The 27,049-nt window shown below is 39.6% G+C and overlaps 1 protein-coding gene across 10 annotated transcripts in view; it reads left to right on the forward strand.

The window, feature by feature from the left end:
- The window catches only part of ASPH (aspartate beta-hydroxylase), a 238,562-nt gene that overhangs the window by 18,526 nt on the left and 192,987 nt on the right, over positions 1-27,049 (forward strand). Inside the window, exon 1 of one of the 10 annotated variants that reach the window (XM_057498037.1) lies at positions 23,479-23,900. The exons of 7 other annotated variants lie outside the window; for them this stretch is intronic. In XM_057498037.1, the coding sequence (XP_057354020.1) occupies positions 23,891-23,900 (10 nt within the window). In that variant the 5' untranslated portion in view covers positions 23,479-23,890. Of the gene's footprint in view, positions 1-23,478; positions 23,901-27,049 lie in introns of those variants that run through there. 2 more of the 10 variants (XM_036907529.2, XM_036907534.2) reach the window with 2 other exon arrangements.

Consider the following 27,049-nt stretch of genomic DNA (forward strand, 5'->3'; position numbering starts at 1 on the left):
GAATGGATAAAGAAGATGGGTACATATACACAATGGAATACTACTCAGCCATAAGAAAAGGGCAAATCCAACCATTTGCAGCAACATGGATGGAGCTGGAGGGTATTATGCTCAGTGAAACAAGCCAAGCGGAGAAAGAGAAATATCAAATGATTTCACTTATCTGTGGAATATAAGAACAAAGGAAAAACTGAAGGAACAAAACAGCAGCAGAATCACAGAACTCAAGAATGGACTAACAGGTACCAAAGGGACAGGGACTGGGGAGGATGGGTGGGTAGGGAGGGATAAGTGGGGGGGAGAAGTAGGGGGGTATTAAGATTAGCATGCATGGGGGGGTAGGAGAAAAGGGAGGCTGTACAACACAGAGAAGGCAAGTAGTGATTCTACAACATTTTGTTAAGCTGATGGACAGTGACTGTAAAGGGGTTTAAAGGGGGGACCTGGTATAGGGGAGAGCCTAGTAAACATAATATTTGTCATGTAAGTGTAGATTAGTGATACCAAAAAAAAAAAAAAGGGCAGTTCCTGTGTGGTAACCTCCAATGAGTTCTACACAAGAGTATAAAGGGCATATAAAAGTGTAGGCAAAGGGTCTGTTTGTGTTTATACAGAGGATCAAAGCCTAATTGGGCTACCCCGAAAATGAACTAAGATATGATATGAAAAAGAACTTCCAACATCAGCACTCTCTGGAAGACTCATGCCAGAAGATGATCATCAAAAAACCCCAACAAAGATCCACGCACTGCTACAGCTGTAGATGCACTCATCCCACCAGTTCCTGGACTTGCCATGGGAATGAGGGATCTATACTGTTGGAACTCAATCAAGAATTCGGAGAAGTGCAAATTGTAGCGCTCCAAAATCTTACAACTACAGACTATTTACTGTTAAAAGAACATATGGGATGTGAACATTCCCCAGGAATGGGTTGTTTTAATTTGTCTGATTTCTCTCAGACTGTTCAAGTTCAGTTGGACAATATCCACCATATCTTAGATAAGTTTTCACAAATGCCTAGGGTGCCTAACTGATTTTCTTGGTTTCACTGGAGATGGCTGGTAATTACAGGTATGCTTTGGTTATGTAACTATACTCCTATTATGTTAATGTGTGTGTGCAATTTAAGTAGTAAGTTGAAACCTATACATGCTGAAGTTACTCTACAAGAAGATATGTCAAAGAAATAATCAATCTTCCCATGTTTTCTTCCGCCTGCTACTTCTATAGCTTTTCTTCTTCCTTCCTAATTACAACCCTTAAATAGAATTCGTGCCTCATATCAAATTTACCGAGTATCATAACTCCTCCAAGTGGTAAAGACACCTCAAGACAAATGCTGGGCATAGAAGCTACAGGGCATAAATATGCAAAGAAATAAAAAGCTGACCATTTCAAACAATAAGGCTTCTCTCTCACTTACCAACTTTACATTTCCCTGTATGGCCCCGGAAGATGACTGGTTAGCCAGAGACGGGTAAGATTCCTCAAGGGAGGAACAACCTAAGACAGGCACAGTCGCAGGGGGGCCATCAGGTGAGAAATTGGGGATCAACAGAGGTGAGGCTTAGAACCTCACCCCCCCTGTTCTGAGAGAAATCTTATGCATACGTGGATGTTTTATTGCCCTTGTCTAGCTTGGATTAACACATAGTCTACAGGCACACACCTGATCATCTACATTTGCTCTCTTACAACACTAAACTATGTTTTCTACCTTTATCTTGTATCTACCTACCACTTCAGCATTTTATTAAAAATAATAATAATAAAGAGAGAAATGTGGTATCCACATATAAATCAAGTATAAAAATCAAATGAGTATTCATATTTGAACTGACTGTTTATAGTTCATAATGCATGAGCAAAACCGAAGGTTTCTGTGATGGCTGCCCTTGTACTGTTCACCATGTAAGAACTTATTCACTATGTAAGAATTTGTTCTCCATGTAAGAACTTGTTTGTTATGCCTCAGAAGATTGGAGACTGATCAAAATTAGGCTTGGGGTGGATTAATGATTGTGCATTGAGCATTGACTCCCCTATACAGAATTTTATTGTTGTTAACAACCATTTGATCAATAAATATGAGAGATGCCCTCACAAAACAAAAAAAACAAAAAAAAAAACAACACACACTTCCAATGGTAAAATAATAAGTAACCGGGATGTAATGAATATAGTCAAGATATTGTAACAGCTTGGTATGGTGATAGCTGGTACCTAGAATTGTCATGTATATAAATGTTGAATCACTATGTTGTACACCTGAAACTAATGTAATGTAATACTGTGTGTCAACTACCCTTCAATAAAAAAATAATTATCTAGAAAAAAAAAATACTCCATTTATGTTAGATTTGCTTAACTATTTAAATGGGACAAAAATAATTTATATTTTTAGACTTCTGTGGGGATACCATGTAAATTTTCCAGTGAGGTTAGTGAGGGCTTACTGTATCCCAGGCCTGTGCTCAGTAGGAAAGGAATAGCAGTTGTCCTATAGGCTGCAGAGTAAGTACTTGTTGAATGGGTAAAGTATACATGATCAAGGCCTATTGTAAAAGGAAGACTAGAATGAGAATGAGTGGAGGCTTTTCAAGACTCTCCAGACGCCAACACCAACTAAAGTTTTCTACATAGCTAACCTTTGGAGAATCATGACAATTAGAAGAGGTGGCTAAGACACTCAAGGGACAAATGGCCCATTTTTATTAAAGGAAAAAAAGGTAGATCCAAGGTAACTATAAACTAATGTCTCATGACAATTCTAGGCAAATTATCTAATTAAAAATTATTTTTAGTTGCATAGAGAAGAAAGCTGTGAACACTAGGAGGCATTACAGGTTTACTAAGTACAGATTATTAGAAAATAACTGTGGATATTGATAAACTTTCTAGACTAAGTGATCATGAATACAATAGTGTAATTTTTCCTATCTTCACCAAGGTATATAACACCATCTCTGAAAATCCCTCAGTGCCTAAGATGGCAAAACATTGGTCATATGAATCAGAGCTACTGTACTCACAGAGTGCTGATTTAATGGGTTGATGTCAGCTTCAAGAGAGACCTGCCCTATTACTGTTTATTAAATTGTGTGTGGCATGAAGCTGTGAGGGAAAGCCAGCACTGGAAGGGAAAGTGACCCTGTGCAAAAGATCGGCATGGCTGGGAAGGTGGGCTTACCAGGGGTAGCACACTTCTGCAATGTAAACTCATTGCTGAGGGTACGCTGGGAGAGGCTTGCAGTAGTGGATTTATTTTTTAACAAGGCTGAGTTTTGTTTGGGTTTGGTTGTTTTAACTGCTTGCAGTTTCAGAGGGAGTTACCTGTAGGATGTGGCTGCCCAAGAATTCCCTATGTAATAGGGTTGTTAGAGGCCAGAGTGAGGGAGGCGCAAGTCTCACCTAGTGTCTCACTGAGACAGGGACCGTGTGTTTAGTCAGAGTAGGGTGAGGGCCTCTGGAAAAAAAGCAAAGCAAGGTAATTACAGACAGAACAGTGTGACAATGTGCAAAGAAGTCCCTATCGAAACTCAGTGTTAAGCATTATGCAAAGTCAGAGTCACGCTAATTCTCTAGGGTAAAGATACCCGACTAGGAATATAGATATCTTCAGTGAGATCAGATAAATTTAAAGCTCAAAAGGCCAGGAGCAACTTGGCCTGGAATGTTTAAGTGTTGCGCAAATAAAGAAGGGTACCTCAGCATAACCGGTGACTTCACTGTATCTCAACTACAAACAGCCCTAGCAAACAGACAACAACCCAGCCGACCTTGGGAGCAGGGCAGGTGGTACAAGTTCACACCCCTAAGCCCTTTATCAGTTCCCCCAAATCCTCAACTGCCTATAAATCTCGTAAACAAGGCACCACCCCAGGCTCCCTTGTCCCCTCCTGGCATGAGCTAAGAGTTCTGTCCTCTAACTTTATCTCTCAATAAGAGCCTCTCCTTGGCTCTCCTACCTTGAGTGTTTGTGAAGTTCGTTCTTCATCTCCGTGAACAAAAACCCTGACATCATCGTTGGGGGCTCTTCTGGGATAACTTTGGAGGTGAGTATAGGCATCTGAGCCTGCCTTTTTCTTTCACTGCCCTCGTAGAAGGAAGCCGTCTAATGGCTGACAAAATCGGCTCTTGTCAGCCACTTAAATGGAACTAGCCCAGCTGCCAATCTCAAAGTCTCCAGCGACAGATTCCCCTGTGTTTCCCTCAGTGGATCCCCCATCTCCCTTGGGAGCCGGGAAAGTCATCTGAGTGGAGGCCAGGGTTCCCTTTCAGAGGCTCTCATTGGATGTGAGGGACTGAGGAAAGCCATGGGCAACTGCAAGAATCTAGGCTGAGGCTAAATTTCAGCACCCTCTCAAAGGTCCGCATGTCTGGAATCAGACCCCGACAGCCCGACTGGGAATCCATGAGGTGTGTCTCTCTTTTTCTCAGTCTCTCTGACTTCCAGCTTGCTTTTTCAGGCCACCCTGGCTGCCAGGGATGCCCTTTACTTTCTTTACACACTTTCTGTGTGCCTCTAACTTAATCAGTCTTATGGAACCTGATGCCCACCACTGCAAGGTAGGAGATCTATGCTTTGCTCTTACTCCTGACTAAATGCTATACTTTTCATCTCATAAAAATGTGTCTGGCACCCGTTAGCCACTTAAAAGATGATTAGCATCATCTCCCAGTCTTAAGTCTCAGGTGAAGGGTTTCCTGGTGTCTGTCACTCCTTGATCTCCCACCTCTGGACGGGAATGTCGGGGAGTGGCTGAGCCGATTTCCTACTTTCTTATCCTAATCTGCAGACTCTGAGGGCAGACTGGACTAGTAGACAGTGGTCCTTGAATCTCAGCCCCAGCTGATTGATCCAGTGGCGCTGAGTGAACTTCCAGCTAGGCTGCTGCATATGTGAGAGTTGCAGATGACCCCTGACATCTTGTCTCAGAGGTCAGATTTTTTACAGTGGGTAACTCTTAGGATACTTCCCAGGTTGTGGCAGAAACTGGTGTTTAAGAGTATAGACACCTGCTTCCTAACTGTCCATGGCAGCCTCTGTCTGAATTTTATCTTTGGCCTTAGAAAAAGTTCCCCTGCTCCTCATTCAAAGCTGTCTTCTTAGGGCTGTGTCACTTTTTTCCTGTGTAATGTAAATAAAGTCTGTGAAGTACTCAAGCTGAAACCTTGAGCCCAACATGTGAATGGCTGTATTCTATTAAACTCTTCCTTAGAGGCAGTCATCCTGGGGCTATAGTATTTCCTTTTCTACAGCCCTCAGGGAAGCGAAACAAGCTTGTAACTCTTACTGACCATGGCTCTGGCAGTGAGAAGTCACACAGTCCCTGCACTTATCAGACAGGCAGGGGACTCTCAAGGAGTGATCCCTAGTGTACTGTGCTCAAGCCTGAGCAGAGAAAACTAAGATCTAGGTTAAAACTCCCAAAAGGCATAAAGTAAGAGCACACTAGTAAAGTCCCACTAAATCCAGAGCTCTGAAGCAACTCTTGCCTAGTGGGAAGGCAAGAGGGAAATCAAGGCAAAGTACAAGCTACGCTGATAGAGAGTAGTTAAGTCCAGTAGGCTGACAGAGGTGATTAACCACAGTCATCCAAGCCCCAAGGTGAGGAGACACCCTCACAGAAGAAAGGCCGACCAGGTGTCACACATCTGTTTTTCTCTCTTCAGATAAAAGCATTCTCTTCAAGTTTAAAGCCAGACATGCCTCTGGCATGCATGTATTCTAAAGAACTGAGAGCAATTTGATCCCCAGACCCTGAAAAAGAAGCGCCTTATCTATTACACACAAGCCTGGCCTGGAAATGAACTCTCTAATTAGAGAAGCCTAGACCCTGAGAGAAGTATACAATATAATAAAGTTATGCAGCTAAATGTATTTTTCCACAAGAAAGGAAAATAGTCAAAATTCTTGTAGACTACTACAGTATGAGACTAGTTTTCTAAAACTTTTTAGTAAAACTCTATTCTGCTTATTAAGTTCATCATCATCTTCAAAAATTGAGAAGTTTTTAAACTCCCTGTAATGAAAGAAATTTATCTTCTGCAATACAGCCTAGCTTTAAATAACTGGTGCTAGAATTGTATTTGCATTTCATTTCCAGCTACCTAGACACATGCACAGTCCCTATCAAGCCTTCATCAGCCCTGTTAGTCTTGGGCCATCTAGACCTTAACCCAGTATGTAAACTGATCACCCTTAGAGTGTATTCTTAAAAACTGAGATATTTTCAATCAGATAAGCTAAAAGAAAACTAATTTTCTTCTGTAATGCCATTTAGCCTCAATACAAATTGCAAAGCAGAGAAAAATAACCCCAAAATAAGACCCATAATTACATCATTTTATAATTAAATATTAGTAATTAGAAAATCTTTGCATCAGTTTGTGTGTATGTTCTTTTATGAATAGTACTGCTAACTGTAGTCATTATGTCTCAGTCTATATGTTTGTGTGTCTAAATGTGTAAATAGAAAATATTTTTCTACCTCCCGACAGTATTAATAAAAATTAAAGACAAGTGCTTGTAAAAATTGAGCATTCTAAAACTTCCAGAAAATTCTAGTAGAAAATATTAAGCATTAATGCTAATTTAAGTTGAACTGAAACAGACGTGTCCTTATAGTTATCAGCTGCCTAAGTTTACCTGAAGTCATTTAAGTTGATGTTATCTGTTAAATCTTTCAAGAAAAATACTTTAAAAAGAAGCTTAACTTCGTCTAATGTTCAGTAAAAATTTTGTAAGTAAACTAGCATAGTTGTTAAAAACAAGTAAACTGTAGCAAGTAAACATCTTAATAGTGTGTTACACTGTATTACAGTGTGTATACCTACAAACAGCCTGAAAATCTTTGTAGTAACCTAAAACCTTAAAGTCTTGCTAAGTTAGACATATTTTATGCTTAGTAAAAAATTGTGCTATAAAGCACATAGTTCCAGAAATTATAAAATGTATTCATAAATTTGTCAATCTGAAGAATACTAGTGTAACAGTTTACAATAGCCTACTTCTCAGTGTTCACTGAAAATTGAAGTACCTAATAGTATTAAGTTCTAATTTAAACTACTTAAAGTAATAAAAGAAACATTTCTGCATACTAAAGAATGTCTTTTGATAAAAAAGTAACTTTGGTTCTAAAGTACAGATGTTTATTTAAAGAAAGAAAACTGAATGTAAAAAGAAAGTTATACAAAGTTTATAGAAGAATTGATACAGTCGTGCTATGTGAAATTAAAGCAAATGAGTCGATCAATATCAAGCACACAGCAAAAGTAGAATTTTTTTTATTAAAAAGACAAAAGTTTATTAGTCTACCATTAATGTTAAAAGATTGCAAAGGGTTTTCTAATTGTTTTATCAAAGCAATTTCTCATGCTAAAAATCTCAATGAGTTGTTTGAGTACTTAATAAGATCTTAATATTAAAAAAGACTAAAAGGTAAGTTTTGCTAACAGCTACTGTGGGTAAAATTGTAACATTTCTAGAATATCTCACCTAGCTTTAGTATATCTGCCTATCAATAGGTGTTCAGAGGTGGAAAGAAGTATGGCTTTAGTGCATTTGCATTTTTCTTCAGGGGTGGAGAAGTTCATCTCCATATTTATGGGTGATTACTTGGGCAACAGAGGGCTTACTTGTACCTGAGAAGTGAGAAGAAAGGCCAGTGTTGTGGCTGCTGGAGCAGAGAAGAAAGACAGCCTGAGACTGCAGTTTGTGAGAAATAAACGGGTTTTAAACTTTATTTCTCCCTTTGACTGATTTTAGTTTTTAAAAGTATTTTTCCCGCAATTGCCTTTCCCTGGACTGACAGTTAGCGTAGTCGGCAGGATTCCTGTGAACCCGAAATCTGTCATAATGGGTGCAACCTTTGAGAGGGCCGCCCCTAGAAATGATAGGGAGAAGCAGCGCTTGCGCCATGGGACATGTGTCTACACTCGTATAGTCATGGAGGCTCCACCACCACTGCTGGTCACGCCAACCCCAGTCCAGAGCCCAAGCCTAAGGCTACTGCTTCTGCCACTGCTGCTGCTCTTGCTTCCTACCAGGGCCTGGGCACAACCATGGAAAGGAGCAGAAGTCCAGATCACCTTGAAGCAACTGGCTGCTGTGTACCACGCCTTGCTGGCTACAGAGCCCATCACCCGAACAGCGCTGACCAAAGTAATAACCTCCTATCCCATCATGGTGTGAGTGCGAGACTAGACCCAAAAGCCACGGAGTGGCGTGGCACAGACACCTACCATATATCACGTGACTGGCCACTTGCCTTTAGCATCCTCAGGAAATGATAAAGCAGACACATTAGCCCAGATGCGCTGGCTAGAAAGAAAGCCTGCCTCTTATGTGGCCCAATAGCTACATCAGTGTTTGTACCTAGGGCTTTTTGTACTTCAGTCTTTTGCACATAGGGCAAAAGACAATGTGGGCCCATCAGTAAGGCTTGCCTTTCACCTTTGAAGAAGTCAGCCGAGCCCGGAAGGAGTGCCCTGCACATTGTGCAGGTCAGCAAACCACCAAGAGGGGCCTAGAGCATCTCTCTGCAGCCTATGGTCGGTTGCCAGTTACTGAAAGCGATCGAGGCACCCACTTTATTGGACATGTGTTGCAAAGATGAGTGCAATAATTAGAAGTAAAATAGATGTAGCCCTAGACATTTCAACACATAGATCAGCAATGGCTAGCTCTTCTGACACCTTAGAGAAAAGGCCTAAAAGCTGGCCTTATTTGCTTCTACAGTCTTTGTGTCCTAGATGCGCCCCCTGGCTGTAGCTGCCCACATGATGACTAGAAAAGAAGAGCTTTAAACTTAATCTGCATGAAACTTTGAATCTAGCTGAATCCTCTAGCTTGAAAATTATAATTGTGTTGCTGTTGTCAAGAAAATAATGTTTAAAGAGAGGCTTGACTTTGTCTAATGTTTAGTAAAAGTTTTGTGAGCAATCTAGCATGATTGTTAAAAATGAGTAAACAAGTGTAGAAACGTATTTTTGTGCTTAGTGATTGTGCTATAAAGTAACCTAGCTGAATCCTTTGCCTTGAAAATTATAACTGCGTTGCTGTTGTCAAGAAAATAATATTTAAAGAGAGGCTTGACTTTGTCTAATGTTTAGTAAAAGTTTTGTGAGCAATCTAGCATGATTGTTAAAAATGAGTAAACAAGTATAAAAACGTATTTTGTGCTTAGTGAGAGATTGTAAAGTATATTTGCTTAATCTGCATAGGCTAAATCATCTGACTTGAAGATTATCAAGATTTTATTGCTGTTGCTATTGCATGTTATTAGATTAGTCAAAAGAAAAAGATCAAAGAAATTGTAAGGTGAGATTTCTGTAGGGATGGATTGTGGGTAAAATTGTAACATTTCCAGAATATCTCACCTAGCTTTAGTATATCTGCATATCAATAGGTGTTCAGAGGTGGAAAGAAGTATGGCTTTAGTGCATTTGCATCTTTCCTCAGGGGTGGAGAAGTTCATCTCTGTATCTATGGGTACCTGGGCAACAGAGGGCTTATCTATACCTGAGAAGTGAGGAGAAAGGCGGCAGTGTTGTGGCTGCTGGAGCAGAGAAGAAAGACAGCCTGAGACTGCAGTTTGTGAGAAATAAACGGGTTTTAAATTTTATTTCTCCCTTTGACCGATTTTAGTTTTTAAAAGTATTTTGCCCAAAATTTCCTTTCCCCAGACTGACAGCTACATAACCTTCTATATTTGCCTTTAAAATCTTTTATTGTCATTCTAGTTAAATGCATAAGTATTGTTTCATAGTTACCTATGATTCTATTTAAGCAAGTGCCTTTAAAAACTTTTTTTCAAAATCAAATTCAAAAAAGTGCTTTTGCCCCTAGTTAACTCTAATATTTTCCAGAAGACCCCTAAAAACATATCAGAAAAATTTTTCTCCTCATTGGGGGAAGTATTTAGCTAATTCAGCTTATTTATCTGATAAATAATTACCAGAAAACACTGTTAAAGAAATGATACTAAACTTTATTAAATATTTTATGTTACAGAAATATCTAAATTTCCTTATGTCAACTTTTATAGTAAGCTCTCATCAGATCTTTAACCATTGTCATTTATAAGTCTTTTGTCATTTATAGTCACTGTTTTATTACTCCTAAACCAGTAAAGAACTAAATTCCAGCAGAGCAAATATTCTAAGCTAGTAAAAAACTAAATTTCAGCAGAGCAAGTATTAGTTATATAAGATTAAGTAAACTAAAGAAAATAATTTTATGACTTTTGTTTCACATGTTGCTGATAAAGTGTTTTAAACTTTTTCCTTTAGGCTGACTTACAACATTTTAATAAATGAAAGCTTTATAAGCAGAATTGAAACATGTACCTTTCTCTCTAATCCTTCCAGAATTTAAAAAACTCTCAGTATTTTTATATTTTATAGCAGTGTATTTATTTGCATAAGTTCCATAAAAATCTGCTTTCCATATAACAAAGTCAATTAAAAACACTAGTTATATTAACAAGGCTTTAACTAGAATGTGATACCTGAGAGACACGTGCATAAACTCAAATATAAACAGACAGCTTTAAAGAACTAAAGTTGACTTTGTAGAGCCAACAAGAACCCCTTAAAAGAACTAGCCTGATACCTTGCTTACAGGTTCCCAGCAGCCTTACCGAGTGAGTAAAGAAAGTCACTTCCTGCCAGGTGCAAAAACCTTAAAATGTCTTAAAAACCTCAAGAAGAGAAAAATTCATCCAAATCTACAAGTACTGAAAGCAAAACCTAATAGCAAGTCTAGCTTAGCTTTCTAGCCTCAAAGCCTTTAAAAGTCCAATCTAAAATTCCTTAAAAAAAGTTCCAGCAAAGCACATTTAAAAGAGCCTATATAATCAAATTGCTCTTCTTGCTGCACTTATGCAACTAATCAAGCCAAGTGTTAATTATTTTCTTAATCTAGTTACTTCTAATAAAAATCAAAGTGATTTTAGACAAACGTATTGTTTCAGTAATGCAGCCTTATCTATACTAAATCCTAATACTAATCATTAGAACATAGACTAAATCCAAAATTCTAGTTTCCCAAAAATATCTGGCTATGATTCTCCAGATGTTTGTTTTCTCCCATCATTTCAATTAGAGTTTTACTATTTCTAGTCCTCATATTCGGCCATGTATTCTTTAATCTTGTTGTTTGTTCCTCCAAGATAGAAATCCAACTCCAAATGTTGCTAATTAACCTAACACGATTTGTTCTGTCTTACCTAGAAGCCATAAAACTGCAAATAGAAATAAAACCCAGAATAGAAATGCCCATCTTCCGAGGCCCTCTCAACTAACCAGTGATAAAGACCTAACTGCAGCATTTACTGCGCTCCCTCTCACCATGAAACAGCCAGAGCAGTCGTCACCCCCTTTCCCTAGCAGCAGCTAGGGTCTCTATCTGTAGAGAGAATGAGACAGGGACCATGGATTTAGGCAGAGTAGGGTGAGGGCCTCCGGAAAAGAAGCAAAGCGGGTAATTACAGACAGAACAATGTAACAACGTGCAAAGAAGTCCCTATCAAAACTCTGTGTTAAGCATTATGCAAAGTCAGAGTCACACTAATTCTCTAAGGTAAAGATAGCAGATTAGGAATATAGACATCTTCAGTGAGATCAGTTAAATTTAAAGCTCAAAAGGCCAGGAGCAACTTGGCCTGGAATGTTTTGAGTGTTGTGCAGATAAAGAAGGGTATCTCAGCATAACCTGTGACTTCACTGTATCTCAACTACAAACAGCCCTAGCAAACAGACAACAACCCAGCCGACCTTGGGAGCAGGGCAGGTGGTACAAGTTCACACCCCTAAGCCCTTTTTCAGTTCCCAAAAAATCCTCAACTGCCTATAACTCCCCTAGACAACATATCACCCCAGGCTCCCTTGTCCCCTCCTGGCGTGAGCTAAGAGTTCTGTCCTCTAAATTTATCTCTAAATAAAAGCCTCGCCCTGGCTTTCCTAACTTGAGTGTTTGCGAAGTTTATTCTTCAGCTCTGTGAGCAAGAACCCTGGCATCATCACCGCATCTGGAATTGCAGTTTCGGTTGTAACTGCCTAGTAGTGGACAGGCAGGGAGACTGCTGAGCAGAGGATGGGCTTTTGGGTGTGGCCCCTGTGTGAGGCTGTACCGACGTGAGATGGGGCAAGAACCTGGGGATGGCTGGCCTGGAAGGGAGAGTCCTCTGAGGGAACATCATGGTCTCCAAGTGTTTGAATGGCTTCCAGGGGACAGAAGAGTTTGGTTTATTCTCCCCAGTGAATGGGAGGGGAAACTCAGGCCATCTGATGGAAGATGTAGGTGTGCAGAGCTTGCATAGAGGAGACATCAATTGGAGACACTTTTCCCTTTGCTTTTAGCAAGTTTGAGACCAGAGGCTGAATTGTTGTTCTTTTCATTACTGCTGGGTTTAGGACTTAATCCTTGAATTCCTTTATCTTCTTTTTTAAAAAAGTTTAATTTTGTTATTTTTATATTTTCCCAACTTTTTGTTTTGAAACTTTAAAACTTTTATAACAGCAAAATGACTTGTACTTGGCAACTTGTATACTGTTCAACTGAATTTTCCAATTGTTCACAGTTTGCCACATTTACTCCATGTGTGTATCTTCCTTCCTCTCCCTCTCTTTTTTGGGAACTCTCACAGTAGGGTGTAGTCATCATGACAGTTCAGCTTGCTTGGTTACATCCCCATGTATCTCCTAGGACAAGGACATTCTCCTACATAAACCACAATATAAGTTTAACATCAGCACAGTATTATCTAAATGCACTCCACATTCAGATTTCTCTACTTGTCTCTAGAGTATTCTTAAAACTTGATGCTTTTTAGTTTTAAAGGTTCTTTTTTACTGACCAGATTCCAACCCTGAATTAACCTGGGAGCTTTCACCATTTCAGATTCTTAGCCCTGGCCATCCTGAGTATCTGAATCTTTAGGACTATACTAGGCCTGGAAAACTATCTTCCCAACTTCTTAATTAGAAAAATTCAAACCTTCAAGACAGTTATAAGAAAAGTTCTTTTTTGGTTGACCAGTTGTTAGTATTTTGATGCCTTTGCATTGTATTCTTCTCTCTAGGCACACACACACCATTTTACATATTTGTTTTGTTGCTGAATGGTTTGAGAGTTAAATCATGATATTTTACTTCTGAATTATTAAGAATATTTTTCCTAAGAGCAATGATATGCTGCTATATTACCACAATGTAATTACTACGCTTAGAAACTATAACACTACTACAATATTGTTACCTAATATAAAGTCTTTATGCAAATTTTCCTGATTTATTCCAGTAAAGCTCTTTAAATTGGCCCTCCAACCACCCTTTGAATTCTTGATGTCTTTCTTATGTAAATTTTTTTTTATTAAATGAGATTTTCCCCCCCAGAGTTTCACAGGGTAAGCCATATTCCTTCTGTGGGTAAAACTGTAACATTTCCAGAATATCTCCCCTGGCTTTAGTACATCTGCATATCAACAGGTGCTCAAGGGTGGAGAGAAGTATGGCTTTAGTGTATTTGCATCATTCCTCAGGGGTGGAGAGAAGATCATCTCCATGTCAGTGGGAAATCACCTGGGCAACAGAGGGCTTATCTGTACCTAAGAGGTGAGGGGGAGGTCTGGTTTTGCCTCTGCTGGAGCAGGAAAGAGAGAAGGCCCCAGACTGCAGTTTGTAAGCAATAAACGGATTTTAAACTTCATTTCTCCCTTTGACTGATTTTGGTTTTTAGAGGTATTTTGCCCTGGGATTTTCTCTCCCCAGACTTACACTTCTCTCTCAAATATGTTGCTTTTGGGGATTTTCTAAAGATTTTATGAGGTGGATAGGGTGAAAAATTACAGTAGAGAGAAACTTCTTGATTCCTTCCCATTCTAACAGTCTGGTAATTTGAATGTGTGAGTCATGAAATGGGGGAAAAATACAAATAAAAACACAAACTAGTTTTGAAAGAAATTAAAGGGTTCAAGCATTGCCAAGGCTTTTGGGTTGTGGAAGAATAAGTTTTTTTCCATCTAGTTGAATTTGAGGGGGACATAATTGGCTTAGAAATTTCTTGTGACTTATAATAGCTAAAGAAAATATTCCTTAAAATTATCAAAATTTCTCTTGCTCTTTCTTATCAGGGGCACCTGCCACTAACAGATATTTAGTTGACACACTGGCCTTTCAGTTCATGATCTTTTTCCACTGGCATAGTGTCTGAGTCAGTAATGGGCTTCTGTCCTTCTGTTGGTAATGGTGCCACAGAGCCAGTGATGGTGTCTTAAGTGCTGACAGAGATGTCACATTTCAGGAGGTGAAGCATGGAAACTCTGCTGAAGTTAAATAATATTTTCCAATTTGGTAATAGGTTTAAAATATATATATATAATTAATACTTTAGACATGGCCAGAATTAGAAACGTTTACCCATCAAAATATGCTCTAAGAGAGTAGGAGCCAAGATGGCGGTGTGAGTAGGGCAGCAGAAATCTCCTCCCAAAACCATCTATATTTTTGAAAATACAACAAATACAACTATTCCTAAAAGAGAGACCAAAAGATACAGTACAACAGCCAGGCTACATCTACACCTGCGAGAACCCAGCACCTCACGAAGGGGGTAAGATACAAGCCGCGGCACGGCGGGACACGAGCACACCCCCCACTCCAGCTCTCCGGTGGGAGGAGAGAAGTCGGAGCAGGGAGGGAGTGGGAGCCCAGGACTGCTAAATACCCAGTCCTAGTCATCTGCACTGGGAGTGCAGACACACACTGCATGGTGTGCTGGATACTAGGGAAACGGAACAGTAAAACCTGCGAGCGGGTTCCCACAGCTGGCACCCCGGGACAAAAGAAAAGCGAGTGCTTTTTGAAAGTCTTAAAGGGACAGGAGCCCCACAGCTGGACAGAAGCGTCTCGGCACACTTAGCCCAGCAGCTGGGAATCCCGGGGAATCCTGGATTTACTGCGGAATTTTATCAGACATATAGAAGACATAATACCCATTCTCCTTAAAGTTTTCCAAAAAATAGAAGAGGAGGGAATACTCCCAAACTCATTCTATGAAGGCAGCATCACCCTAATACCAAAACCAGGCAAAGACCCCACCAAAAAAAGAAAATTATAGACCAATATCCCTGATAAACATAGATGCAAAAATACTCAACAAAATAATAGCAAACTGAATTCAAAAATAAATCAAGAGGATCATACACCATGACCAAGTGGGATTCATCCCAGGGATGCAAGGATGGTACAACATTTGAATATCCATCAACATCACCCACCACATAAACAAAAAGAAGGACAAAAACCACATGATCATCTCCATAGATGCTGAAAAAGCATTCAACAAAATTCAACATCCATTCATGATAAAAACTCTCAACAAAATAGGTATAGAGGGCAAGTACCTCAACATAATAAAGGCCATATATGATAAACCCACAGCCAACATCACACTGAATAGTGCGAAGCTGAAAGCTTTTACTCTAAGATTGGGAACAAGACAGGGATACCCACTCTCCCCACTGTTATTCAACATAGTACTGGAGGTCCTGGCCATGGCAATTAGACAAAACAAAGAAATACAAGGAATCCAGATTGGTAAAGAAGAAGTCAAACTGTCACTATTTGCAGATGACATGATATTGTACATAAAAACCCTAAAGACTCCACTCCAAAACTACTAGAACTAATATATGAAGTCAGCAAAGTTGCAGGATATAAAATTAATACACAGAAATCTGTGGCTTTCCTGTACACTAACAATGGACTAATAGAGAAATCAGGAAAACAATTCCATTCACAATGTCATCAAAAAGAATAAAATACCTAGGAATAAACCTAACCAAGGAAGTGAAAGACCTATACCCTGAAAACTACAAGACACTCTTAAGAGAAATTAAAGAGGACACTAACAAATGGAAACCCATCCCATGCTCCTGGCTAGGAAGAATTAATATTGTCAAAATGACCATCCTGCCCAAAGCCATTTACAGATTTCAATGCAATCCCTATCAAATTACCAACAGCATTCTTCATCGAATGAACAAATAGTTCAAAAATTCATATGGAACCACCAAAGACCCCGAATAGCCAAAGCAATCCTGAAAAGGAAGAATAAAGTGGGGGGGATCTCACTCCCCAACTTCAAGCTCTACTACAAAGCCACAGTAATCAAGACAATTCGGTACTGGCACAAGAACAGAGCCACAGACCAGTGGAACAGACTAGAGACTCCAGACATTAACCCAAACATATATGGTCAATTAATATACGATAAAGGAGCCATGGACAGACAATGGGGAAATGACAGCCTCTTCAACAGTTGGTGTTGGCAAAACTGGACAGCTACATGTAAGAGAATGAAACTTGATCATTGTCTAACCCCATACACAAAAGTAAATTTGAAATGGATCAAAGACCTGAATGTAAGTCATGAAACCATAAAACTCTTAGGAGAAAACATAGGCAAAAATCTCTTGGACATAAACATGAGCGACTTCTTCATGAACATATGTCCCCGGCAAGGGAAACAAAAGCAAAAATGAATAAGTGGGACTATATCAAGTTGAAAAGCTTCTGTACAGCAAAGGACACCACGAGTAGAACAAAAAGGCATCCTACAGTATGGGAGAATATATTCATAAATGACAGATCCGATAAAGGGTTGACATCCAAAATATATAAAGAGCTCATGCACCTCAACAAACAAAAAGCAAATAATCCAATTAAAAAATGGGCAGAGGAGCTGAACAGACAGTTCTCCAAAGAAGAGATTCAGATGGCCAAAAGACATATGAAAAGATGCTCCACATCGCCTGTCATCAGAGAAATGCAAATTAAAACCACAATGAAATATCACCTCACACCAGTAAGGATCGCCACCATCCAAAAGACAAACAACAACAAATGTTGGCGAGGATGTGGAGAAAGGGGAACCCTCCTACACTGCTGGTGGGAATGTAAATTAGTTCAACCATTGTGGAAAGCAATATGGAGGTTCCTCAAAAAGCTCAAAATAGAAATACCATTTGACTCAGGAATTCCACTTCTAGGAATTTACCCTAAGAATACAGCAGCGCAGTTTGAAAAAGACAGATGCACCCCTATGTTTATCACAGCACTATTTACAATAGCCAAGAAATGGAAGCAACCCAAGTGTCCATCAGTAGATGAAAGGATAAAGAAGATGTGGTACATATATACAATGGAATATTATTCAGCCATAAGAAGAAAACAAATCCTACCATTTGCAACAACATGGATGGAGCTAAAGGGTATTATGCTCAGTGAAATAAGCCAGGCAGAGAAAGACAAATACCAAATGATTTCACTAATATGTGGAGTATAAGAACAAAGAAAAAAACTGAAGGAACAAAACAGCAGCAGACTCACAGAACCCAAGAATGGACTAACAGTTACCAAAGGGAAAGGGACTGGGGCGGATGGGTGGGAAGGGAGGGATAAGGGGGGGGGAGAAAGGGGGCATTACGATTAGCATGTATCATGTGGGGGGAGGCATGGGGAGGGCTGTGCAACACAGAGAAGACAAGTAGTGACTCTACAGCATCTTACTACATTGATGGTTGATGGACAGTGACTGTAATGGGGTTTGTGGGGGAAACTTGGTGATGGGGGGAGCCTAGTAAACTAATGTTCCTCATGTAATTGTATGTTAATGATACCTATATATATATGTTTTATATATATATATATGCTCTAAGAAAATGAAAAGGAAAGTCGTAGCCCTGGAGAAAATCTTGCAACACATGGATCCATTAAAGGACAGGTGTTCAGGAAATACAAAAAAATTCTTATCAGTTTTAATAGGCAAATGTGCAAAATATTTGAATAGAAGGTTCACAGCGGAAGGTACATAAATGAGTCTATCAGCCCATGGAAAAAGTGCTCAAACATTGGTCCTGAAGGGAGTACAGTTAAACCACAGTGAGATACAGCTGCATACTTGCTGAAATGGCTGAAATTAAAAAGACTGACAGCAGCAAATTTTGGTGAGGTCGTGGAACAACAGAACCATCATCTGTTCTTGGTGGGTATATAAAATGGCAGAACCACTTTAGGAAAAGGTCTGACAGTTTCTTATAATAATGAATCTGTTGCTGTGACTCAGCAATTATCCTAGGAGGGTATCTCTTAGGTATTTACCCAATAAAAATGCAAGCATATGTTTCTAATGTGCAAGCAGTGGTCTTGCATAAGATATTCCTAGCAGCTTTATTTGTATTAGTCCAAAACAGGAAACAGTCCAGGTTTTACCAGTAGGAAAATGGCTGTACTCTCTGATATACTCTGGTTTTATATAATGGAATACTCCCCAGCACCAGAAGAGAATGAAGTACTATGCACATAACATACTTGGCTTTCAGGAACATAAAGCTGAAGAAGAGAAGCCTTACACAAACAAGCACATAGTGTGTGATGCTATTTTTATGAAATTGCAAGAACAGGCAAAACTAACCTACAGTGGGCAAAAAAAAAAGGACAGTGGGGCTGCCACTGGGTTGGGAGTTGCGGGTTGGGGTGGAATGTGACTGGGAAGGGCCAAGAGAGGACGGGGGAGTGGTGGTAATGTTCTGTGTCTTGGTAGGATTTGAGTTGCATGGTGTATATATTTTTGAAAACTCAGGTAATATACACTTAAAAGGAGAGCATTTTTCACTTGATGTAAATTTTATGTAAAAATAAATATTGAACTGTGCTTGATAATATAAAAGCTGAAGTACTTAGGGGAAATGAACTAATTTTTTTGAAATGCATTATACATATCAAAGGGATAAATGGATGGATATAGAGGGATGAACACACATGACATAAGCACTAGAATACAATGTTAATGGTAGAATCTCAGTGATAGGTGTACAGGTATTCTCTGTAAAATTCTTCCAGCTTCTTTGTGTGTTTGAAAATTTTCATAAGAAAAAGAAAATATTGGGAAAATACTTATATATTGTTTGAGTCATATGAAATAGCCATTTTTATGAGCCAAGATGGTCAATTACTGGCAGGTTTTCATGGGTCAGCCTAGCATATGCAACCACATTTTGCAGCTCTTTTATTTTGCTGTTTTTATTTGACAGGGGTATAGATAAGGAGCCTCACTTTTCTCCAGTCATTGTGCGTAGCTGGACTAGATTAATCTCTGGGTAGCAGAGGCTCTTGCCCATCTCTGGACAGATTCCTTAACATTGCAGTCACTCTCCCTAAAAGTCTGTCAGGTTTAAGTCTGATCTCATTTTCAGGGCAGAGTGTCTTGTCTCCTATCAGCAGCAAGACAGGAGGCCTGAACTGAGGCGTGGAGGTTACCCCCTTGCACGGTCTGTGTAGGGCAGTGCCGTCCTTGCCTCTTTTAGGTTCTAACTTGTCAGCAGTGCTGGGACAGGGAGAGGAAGAGAAGGAAAGGCCCCTGTCACCTCACAGGTCTCCTCTGCTGGTTGAAAAGTTCAGCTGACCATGGTTGCCAGCAAGTGACAGGTGCCCAAACACTACTTCTGTTTGTTGGAAGGCCTGGTGAAGACCTTCCCCTTGGCATACAACTACTATAATCCTTCTGGGTGTCCATTCCTTGAAGAATACCCACTCTCTCTTGTACCTGGGAGTCCCTGACCTGGTAGTCAGCCCCTTTTGAGTGAGATCCTGGCAGGTTACACAAGCCCTGATACTCCCTGGCTGCCCACTTGGTTGGGGGGCAGCTGACATCTTGCCAGGAGTGCAGCTGCTTGATAGCTGTCACCCTTTCTCTGCAGCCATCTCTCCCAGTTCTCTCTGATCCTGCTTAGCATGGCATGGGCTGGGCATCTAGTCCTTTGCCTGAACATCACCTTGGGAATAAGAAGTCTCCCCTTCCCATAGTCACCCCTAGTCTCTGAAAGGATTTTCTTGAAGTACCTCTCTCTTGCTGGGCCATGGGTAGGGGCATTTTTGGAATTTATAAATGAATATTCTTACCTTGCTAAGTTTGTTGAAAATTCAGGTCCATTATTCTACTGAAGTATGGTTATTTAGCTTTTGGCAAAGTGGAATTTCTACTGAAGATAAGTATGTAAGAAAAGTTGCCATTCATTTAATTTGGGGAAGGATACAGTTAGTGAATCATCAGTTTATTTAATTTGTTGAGATTTTTGCAAGGAGTTAGGCAAATCATACAGTCTGTGGGGACTGTCCCCACAAGATGGCCCTCGCATCAGACACAAGTTTGGGGGGTCCCCACAAACACTCTTGGGTTGGACAGTTCATTACAATGGTTTGCAGGCTTCAGGCAAGTGCTGTAGTTACCACTGCAGTTTACAGGGAAGATACACAAATTACAACTAGCAAAGGAAGAGTCACATAGAGCAAAGTGGGAAGATTGCAAACACAAAGCTCTATTGTTCTCAGGGACATGTTACTTGACTTCAATGTGTGACAGTACATGTGTAGTGTTGCCAAACAGGAGCTCATCCGAGTCGTTGGTGTGCAGTTTTTATTGGTGCTCAATCACATACTGCAAGCGTGGCTGACCTTTAGTCTTCAGTTCCTCCAGGGATTGGAACTGATACAGCCTGTCCCAAGCCTCATCATAAATCACATTGTTAGACTGTTGAGTGGCCAGAGCTTCCAAGTAAACAGTCTTTCCTATCAGATAGGACATTTGGGGACCTAGAGGCCACCTCCAAGTAGGTAAGGGCAAGGCCGGACCTCTCTTTGAGAAAAGGTTTTTTTGTTTGTTTTAAAGAAATGTACTTTTGGTGTATCTCATGATATTCTGCAATCTTTATGATAGACCCAAACAAGCAGAGCTTTCTTCACAGGGTTACAGAATCTGCTAGGATGCTTATATGCCAGGAGAGCTACAGAGATGTTTCAGTAAGAATGAAGATGTAATTAGGATGGTGAATTATGTTGGCCTTATTGCAAAATCCATGGGAAGGATATAAGAATGAGTGTTGGATATAGAATGGAGGGGAACACGGTCACTGGAGATGACAAAGTGCAGGACGAAGAACCTGCTTATGTTGACCACACAGGTAGACTTTGAAATCCTGTGGTGATGGCAGGAAGGCTTCACTGAGAGGACAGGGCACTGGAGGTGGCTGATGACAGTGGTGAGGATGGTAGTATGATTGGATAGCATGAACCTCAGAGGACCAGGGTTTTGTTGTTACTGCTCTGTGTTTTAGGTAGTGAGGAAGGAAGTCACCGTCTGAATGTTGGTAAGAGCAGGCGCCCCTTTTCCTGCTCCAGGCCCTGGAAACGAGGGATGGCTTGCACAGTAGTGCACTGTGGTAGTGCGGTGGCTCTGTGTGTGTGTGTCCCCAGCAGCAGCAGTCTCCTGGAGCTCATTAGAAATGCAAGTTCTCGGGCCCCACTCCAGACCTACGGAACCAGAAACTCTGGGAGTGGGCTCAGCAAGCTGTGTTTTGACAAGCCCTCCCAGGGAACTAGGGTGCTCCAGAGTTTTAAATGATAGCTGACGGGTGAGGGGAAGGAGTGTTGACCCTGTCAGGTCTGATAGGTTTCCACCTGGTAGGTCTTGGAGGGAAGTAGAGCCCTGGACTCAGTGGAGATAAGTCGTGGCTCTTGTCTCCAGTGGCATCAGGCTGATGATAATGGTCTCTGAGGACCTGTGAGAAGTTTGGTCTCTCTTGGACCTAGGAGTTTGCTAGTATTCCCAGCAGCTGTTACAAGGAATAGTTATTACTTCAGTTGTCTTTGCTAGGGTTTTAAAAAACACTGTTTGCTATATACAAATTAAATTTACTTTTAAACTTTTTGTAAAATTGAGTTATTATAAGAGATAGTTGGAATTCATAATGTCTTTTTCTTTAAGAAATGTGTGATATTAAGTGTTAAGTCAGAGAGCTTTATCCTAATCACCCTATCTAGATCTAGGATGACAGGTAGGCCATCACTGTGAAACTAAAGAGGGGTGGTGTTTTATTGAGAAAACTGTAAAACTTGCAAAAGACGAAGGAGAAGGTTAACTATAGGATGTGTGACGATGTGTGGTAAAGCTTTTTCGAGGAGGAATAATTGGAGCTGTGTTGAAGAAGCCTCAGGGGTCAGGTATTCTCAGCTCTAACAGCTGTGAGTGTTGTCTCAGTTCAGCACTTGGCCACAGACCTGTGATTTGGAACACAGCTGGCCTTGCACAAGCCCACATGGGAGAAAAGAAGCCCAGTGGCTCTGCAGTCGTGCGGCAGGCTAGGGTCATGAAAACAGCTGCGGCTTGGAGGTGAGGAGACGTGTTTGTGCACTAGTCCTGATGGATTCAGTGGAAGTGTGTTGCATGGATGATGTCAACAATTTGCTTGCCTAGAGTGCCGGGCACGTTCTATAGGCCAGGAAGTTAGGCCCAGAAGTTTAATGACTTCCTCCAAATCAAAGTTAATGAAGAAGTGAGGAATTGAATCTGGGTCTCTTAAGTCTGGAACGGATTACCCACCATACGAGTGTAGTGGCTTGGTTCCCACTGATCCCAAGAAGACCTCATGTCACCCTCACTGTTTGTTTGTCTGAAGACAACAAAGGAAAACTTCCAAAATATTTGTCTGATAAATTTGTATGTTGACCCCTGTCAGCAAATGATTCTTTATCATTTAACATTTTCATAAGCACTAACTTCAGTGGGATAGATCCTTGAGGAAGATGCGGGGGGAAATGGCTCTTGCTTGCTTAGACGACACCTGAGACACCCACTAGTTGTGCCGAGTCGGCCCTGATGCCTTGTGCCCTCTGTCCCAGTTCTGGGTTGCCCACACTATTGGTGCTATAGGTGGCTGACTTCTCTCTGGAATATTTGAATGTTTAATTTGCATGTGAAGCATTCAATTTGACTGAAAAGAATTAAAGACTCAGGAGCAACTCTGAAAGATTTGCTGCCTTGGTCTAGATGCTGTTTGTGCTAAATTAATTTGGTTACTAATCAGACTCAGAAGAATTCTATGAACCACTAATCCTAAATGAGTGAATGAGTGATACTAAAATTGGGCTGGTTTTGTTTCCCAGAAGATGGGGGTGGAGGAAAGTAGGATAAATTAGAATGCAGCTGCATGTTCCCTTTTTAGTTCCCTCTGTGAGATAGCATTTCCTAAACCTCTACTCCTACTGCTCAGGAGTTCCTTCTTCCCCTGTTCCCTCCCTCCCAACAACCTTCCTTCATTTTGTGCCTCCTGCCAGTTGCCTCCTCTGGGCCTTCCCTCTCAGTCCTCTCTCCCTCTGTCTCTAGTGAACCATTTTTGAAACTGTTGCTTTACTTTCACTGTTGGAGGAACTAGTCTTGGGATGGCCATGCCTGTGCATATAGAACCTTAATTAATTTCTTACCCTTTAGTGTTTGTTCTCTTTCATCCAAACAAACTAAGTACTGGTCTTCTCATATAGGTGGTGTTTGATAGATTCTCAAGGGCCAAATCAAGTTGTTTCTGGGCATGGGGCCACGTTTTGTAGTAAGACTTGTTTCAGTTCTGAGTGATGGGGTACTTAAGCTAAAACCATTAAAGACTAATTCCAAGAAAACAAACTGGCAGTACAGTTTGTTCCATTTTATTTTTTTCCAACATGCTTGACTTTTTTAGGGTTTGGAGTTGGGAGATAGGACAAATTGAGAAAGAAATCCTATAAGTGGGAGAAAGGCTGTCAGGTTGTTAGGAGTACATTTCAGCCTGAGTGATTAGCAGTATTTGGCCATGAGGAAGAGGCCTCTAAAAATAACTGGTGAGCAGAGTTTGCAGTCAGGTCCAATTTCATCTCTAGAGGCCTTGCCTGCAGAGTGGTTGGCCAATCTGAAGTTCTCTTGGGGAAGGGCATGTGGCATGCCTAATACCTGCTGATAGGGCTTTGATTTTTTTCCTTCAATATATATTATTCATGGATTGAAGAAATCAAGATGGCTGAAGGTAAGGAGTATATTTTTATTGTTTAGGTTAAAAGTGGTTTGGGATCTAGATGACAACTCTTAGCTTTATTTTCTGTTTTGAACTGTTAAAATATGTTTGCCTAAGTGTTTTGATTACATTTTCTACATTTTCTATATTGAACTCCTGGAGACCTCAACTTTTCACTGTAGTTTAATATTTCATGAAATAATTTATCTCATCTGAATATGTTTTGGTGTCTTTTAGTATATTGTACTGTTAAAGACTGGATTTTACAAACTTCTGAAAAATGTACAAGTAGTCTTCCATAGACTTACAAGTAAATTACAGTGAATTTAAAGAATTGTGTGTATTCAGATCTCATATAGAATTTTAGGAAATTTTAGGGGTTTATCAGCCCCATCTTGTCTTAGTGAGCACACTTAGCTCAAGCAAAGCCTTACCATTTGTGGAAACTGACCTAATTTTTGTGAGGCAGACAATAAATGCAAAGAGCTGACACTAGGATTTTATTTTGTTTTTTAAATTGAATCGTTAACCTTCAACTGTTCTTTAATGATGTGTTGAGTTTACATTTTTGTATGTTTGTTTTTGCTTTACTTGTAGGTTAAGATTGTTTTTCCATTTAATTGAAAGCAAGGTACATTGGCTCATTATGGGGTTTTTTTTCTTTAACTTTTTATTTGTGTCTGTTTATTTGTGACATCAGGTACCCCTACTACAGTGTTCAGAACCAGCACAGTTCTGCTGAGGCAAAGATAGTCACAAACAAAATGCTACTGTGACCTTAGCTTTCTGTAGCCTTCCCACCATGCTCATTATGTTGAAAATTTACCTAAGGAAAAAAAAATTGACATATTAAGACTGCTTCCAACTCAGCTGCCTAAGTGGCCCCTGGAAGAATTCTATTATTAGTATAGAGAATATGAATATCTCTACTTGGGACACTGTTTTGAATAAATCGTTAGAAGGAGTCACTTGATTGTTCTGATAAAATGCCTCATGTATCCATGAAGAAGAAAATGAGATATATATCTGACTTTTAGGAGACATTTCTGTTCTCTCTGGATTACATAATCTGCATAGTGAGGTAAAAATGAGCTGTTACTTCTGACCCACTTTTGGCTCCCAGTTCTTGGCTCCCAAAGGGTGACACTTTTGTAACATAGAAAAATAATCAGTTTGATGAGTTGCTCAACGGTTTTTATGGTTTCTTAAAATTTTAAATGTGTAGAGTTTATGTATAAATATAAAATCACCAACACTTTATGCTAACCAACACTTGTAAACGACTGATTTGTAATTCAGTTGGTCGCAGTCCAGTTTAGTAACTGACGGCTGTTCCAGTGCTGGGGGACGTCTTCTTTTTTCCCTTTCCTCAGCCCAATAAAATTGCCCATTGTCCCTAGATCAAACTTCGTTTTGGAGAGAAATGCAGTCTGTTGTTTACCATGGTAGTTTTCTGTATGTGCAAGGACGAGAACGTTTCCTGGTTGGGAGGTCATTATTTTTGACAGGTCATCTGGAAAAAAATGAATCACGAAGTTCTGCCATATCCTTAACCCCCATTCAAAAACCTTTTTGACTAATCCCTGGGATTACAGGTCTAACATGGAGCCAGAAACTGAAATGAAGATTCTTAGATTTTTTTCTGATCTGAGGAAATAAGAGACAAATATTAGATATTTTCCAGAATACATTTGGAACAAAGAACTGGTTTCAGTAATTCAGGGAGTTTAGGGAGTTTTAAACCCTCTTCAAGGGTTTATTTTCTTTGTTTTTTTTTTTTTTTCAGTTTAATTAGACAGAAACTGATCTGCCCTTTGAGACTAGGCACACCATATTTACTAAGTGATGTATCAAGAGTGTATTGTTTGGTTTTAATTTAAAAGTTTCCCTAAAAAAGATGTGTTAGGAAAGATTCCTTTCTATAGTTTACTCTTTTGGAATTAGTATAATTCTCTAATTTCCTTTATGGAATTATTAAATATTAACAGTAGTAATATAAGTAATATTAGAGTAACACCTCATGTATTTGATGTCATAAAGGGATGGATAAAAATATTGCTAATAATTTCATTTTCTGGCTAAGTAACATTTGTCCTTTTTTTGACATTTACCTTTTAAAGTGATGACTGATTATTAAAAAAATATTTTGAAGGAAAGTAAGATTTTTTATACATTACTTGCAGTCTTAAATAGTTCAAAGTAATATTTTAATGACAGAATTAATAAGAATATCATTACTCTTTTATACTAAAGATTAAGGACTGGAAAGTTTGCCTCCAGGTGTCAGTCAGAAATGGCATCCTGCCACTCTTCAAGTTCTGCGTGTGCTCTTGGCAGCCAGTATTCATACCCTTCATAGGCCTTCCCTCTGTCAGCACTGTGTTGCTTTAACTCATTTGGGTTAGGTTATCTTTAAGGACTATTCTTTAAATCTTGTGCAGTGGGTTAGGAAATTTGATTGAAGTTATTAGAATCAAGTCTGAAATAAATGTAAATACTGTGTAGGTAAAAGTGTGTTTGGCTTTCTCCCTGCAGTCTCCCAAACACTTCTCTCTGTTTTAGTGAATACATTTATATAATCTTTTAAAAAGCCTTTTTCCATTTTTTACTTAGATTTGGTATTGCAGGTCAATAACTTAGATGAGTGTTACCTAATTAACTTGGGTAAGTTATACTTTCCTTTTGAGAATCTCAGAAATTTTCCTCTGTTTCTGCTTTAAGGAAGAGAAAGAAATGGAGAAAGAATTGAACTTGGAATTCAAATTGTTTTGTTTTATTGGCTGTTTCATTATAAGCTTATTATAAATAATATCATCTTGGGTGTACTTCTATTGAGGCACACATTTTGAAAACAATTATTGAGTAAAAATTGTATGATGTCTGGCACATGAATGCTGAATAAATGTTAAATGGACGAATAAAATAATGGACTACATTTAGCCTTATTATTTTCTAGTTGGTAAGTGAACAATATGAGACTGGTGTCAGTTACAAAGTACCCGAGAGGAAGTAAGACAAAAGCCCTATTTTTCTGCAGTTTAACACTCATTTTCAGTAGCAAACATAAAATTGATCCTTAGAGGCAATAAGTAGCCATTAGCTGTTAATGTAGTTCCATACATGGAAGTAAATGGATATTCTGAAGGCATTATTCTTATTAT

Source organism: Manis pentadactyla, chromosome 3 (genome assembly GCF_030020395.1).
Source record: "Manis pentadactyla isolate mManPen7 chromosome 3, mManPen7.hap1, whole genome shotgun sequence".
NCBI classification, from domain to species: domain Eukaryota; kingdom Metazoa; phylum Chordata; class Mammalia; order Pholidota; family Manidae; genus Manis; species Manis pentadactyla.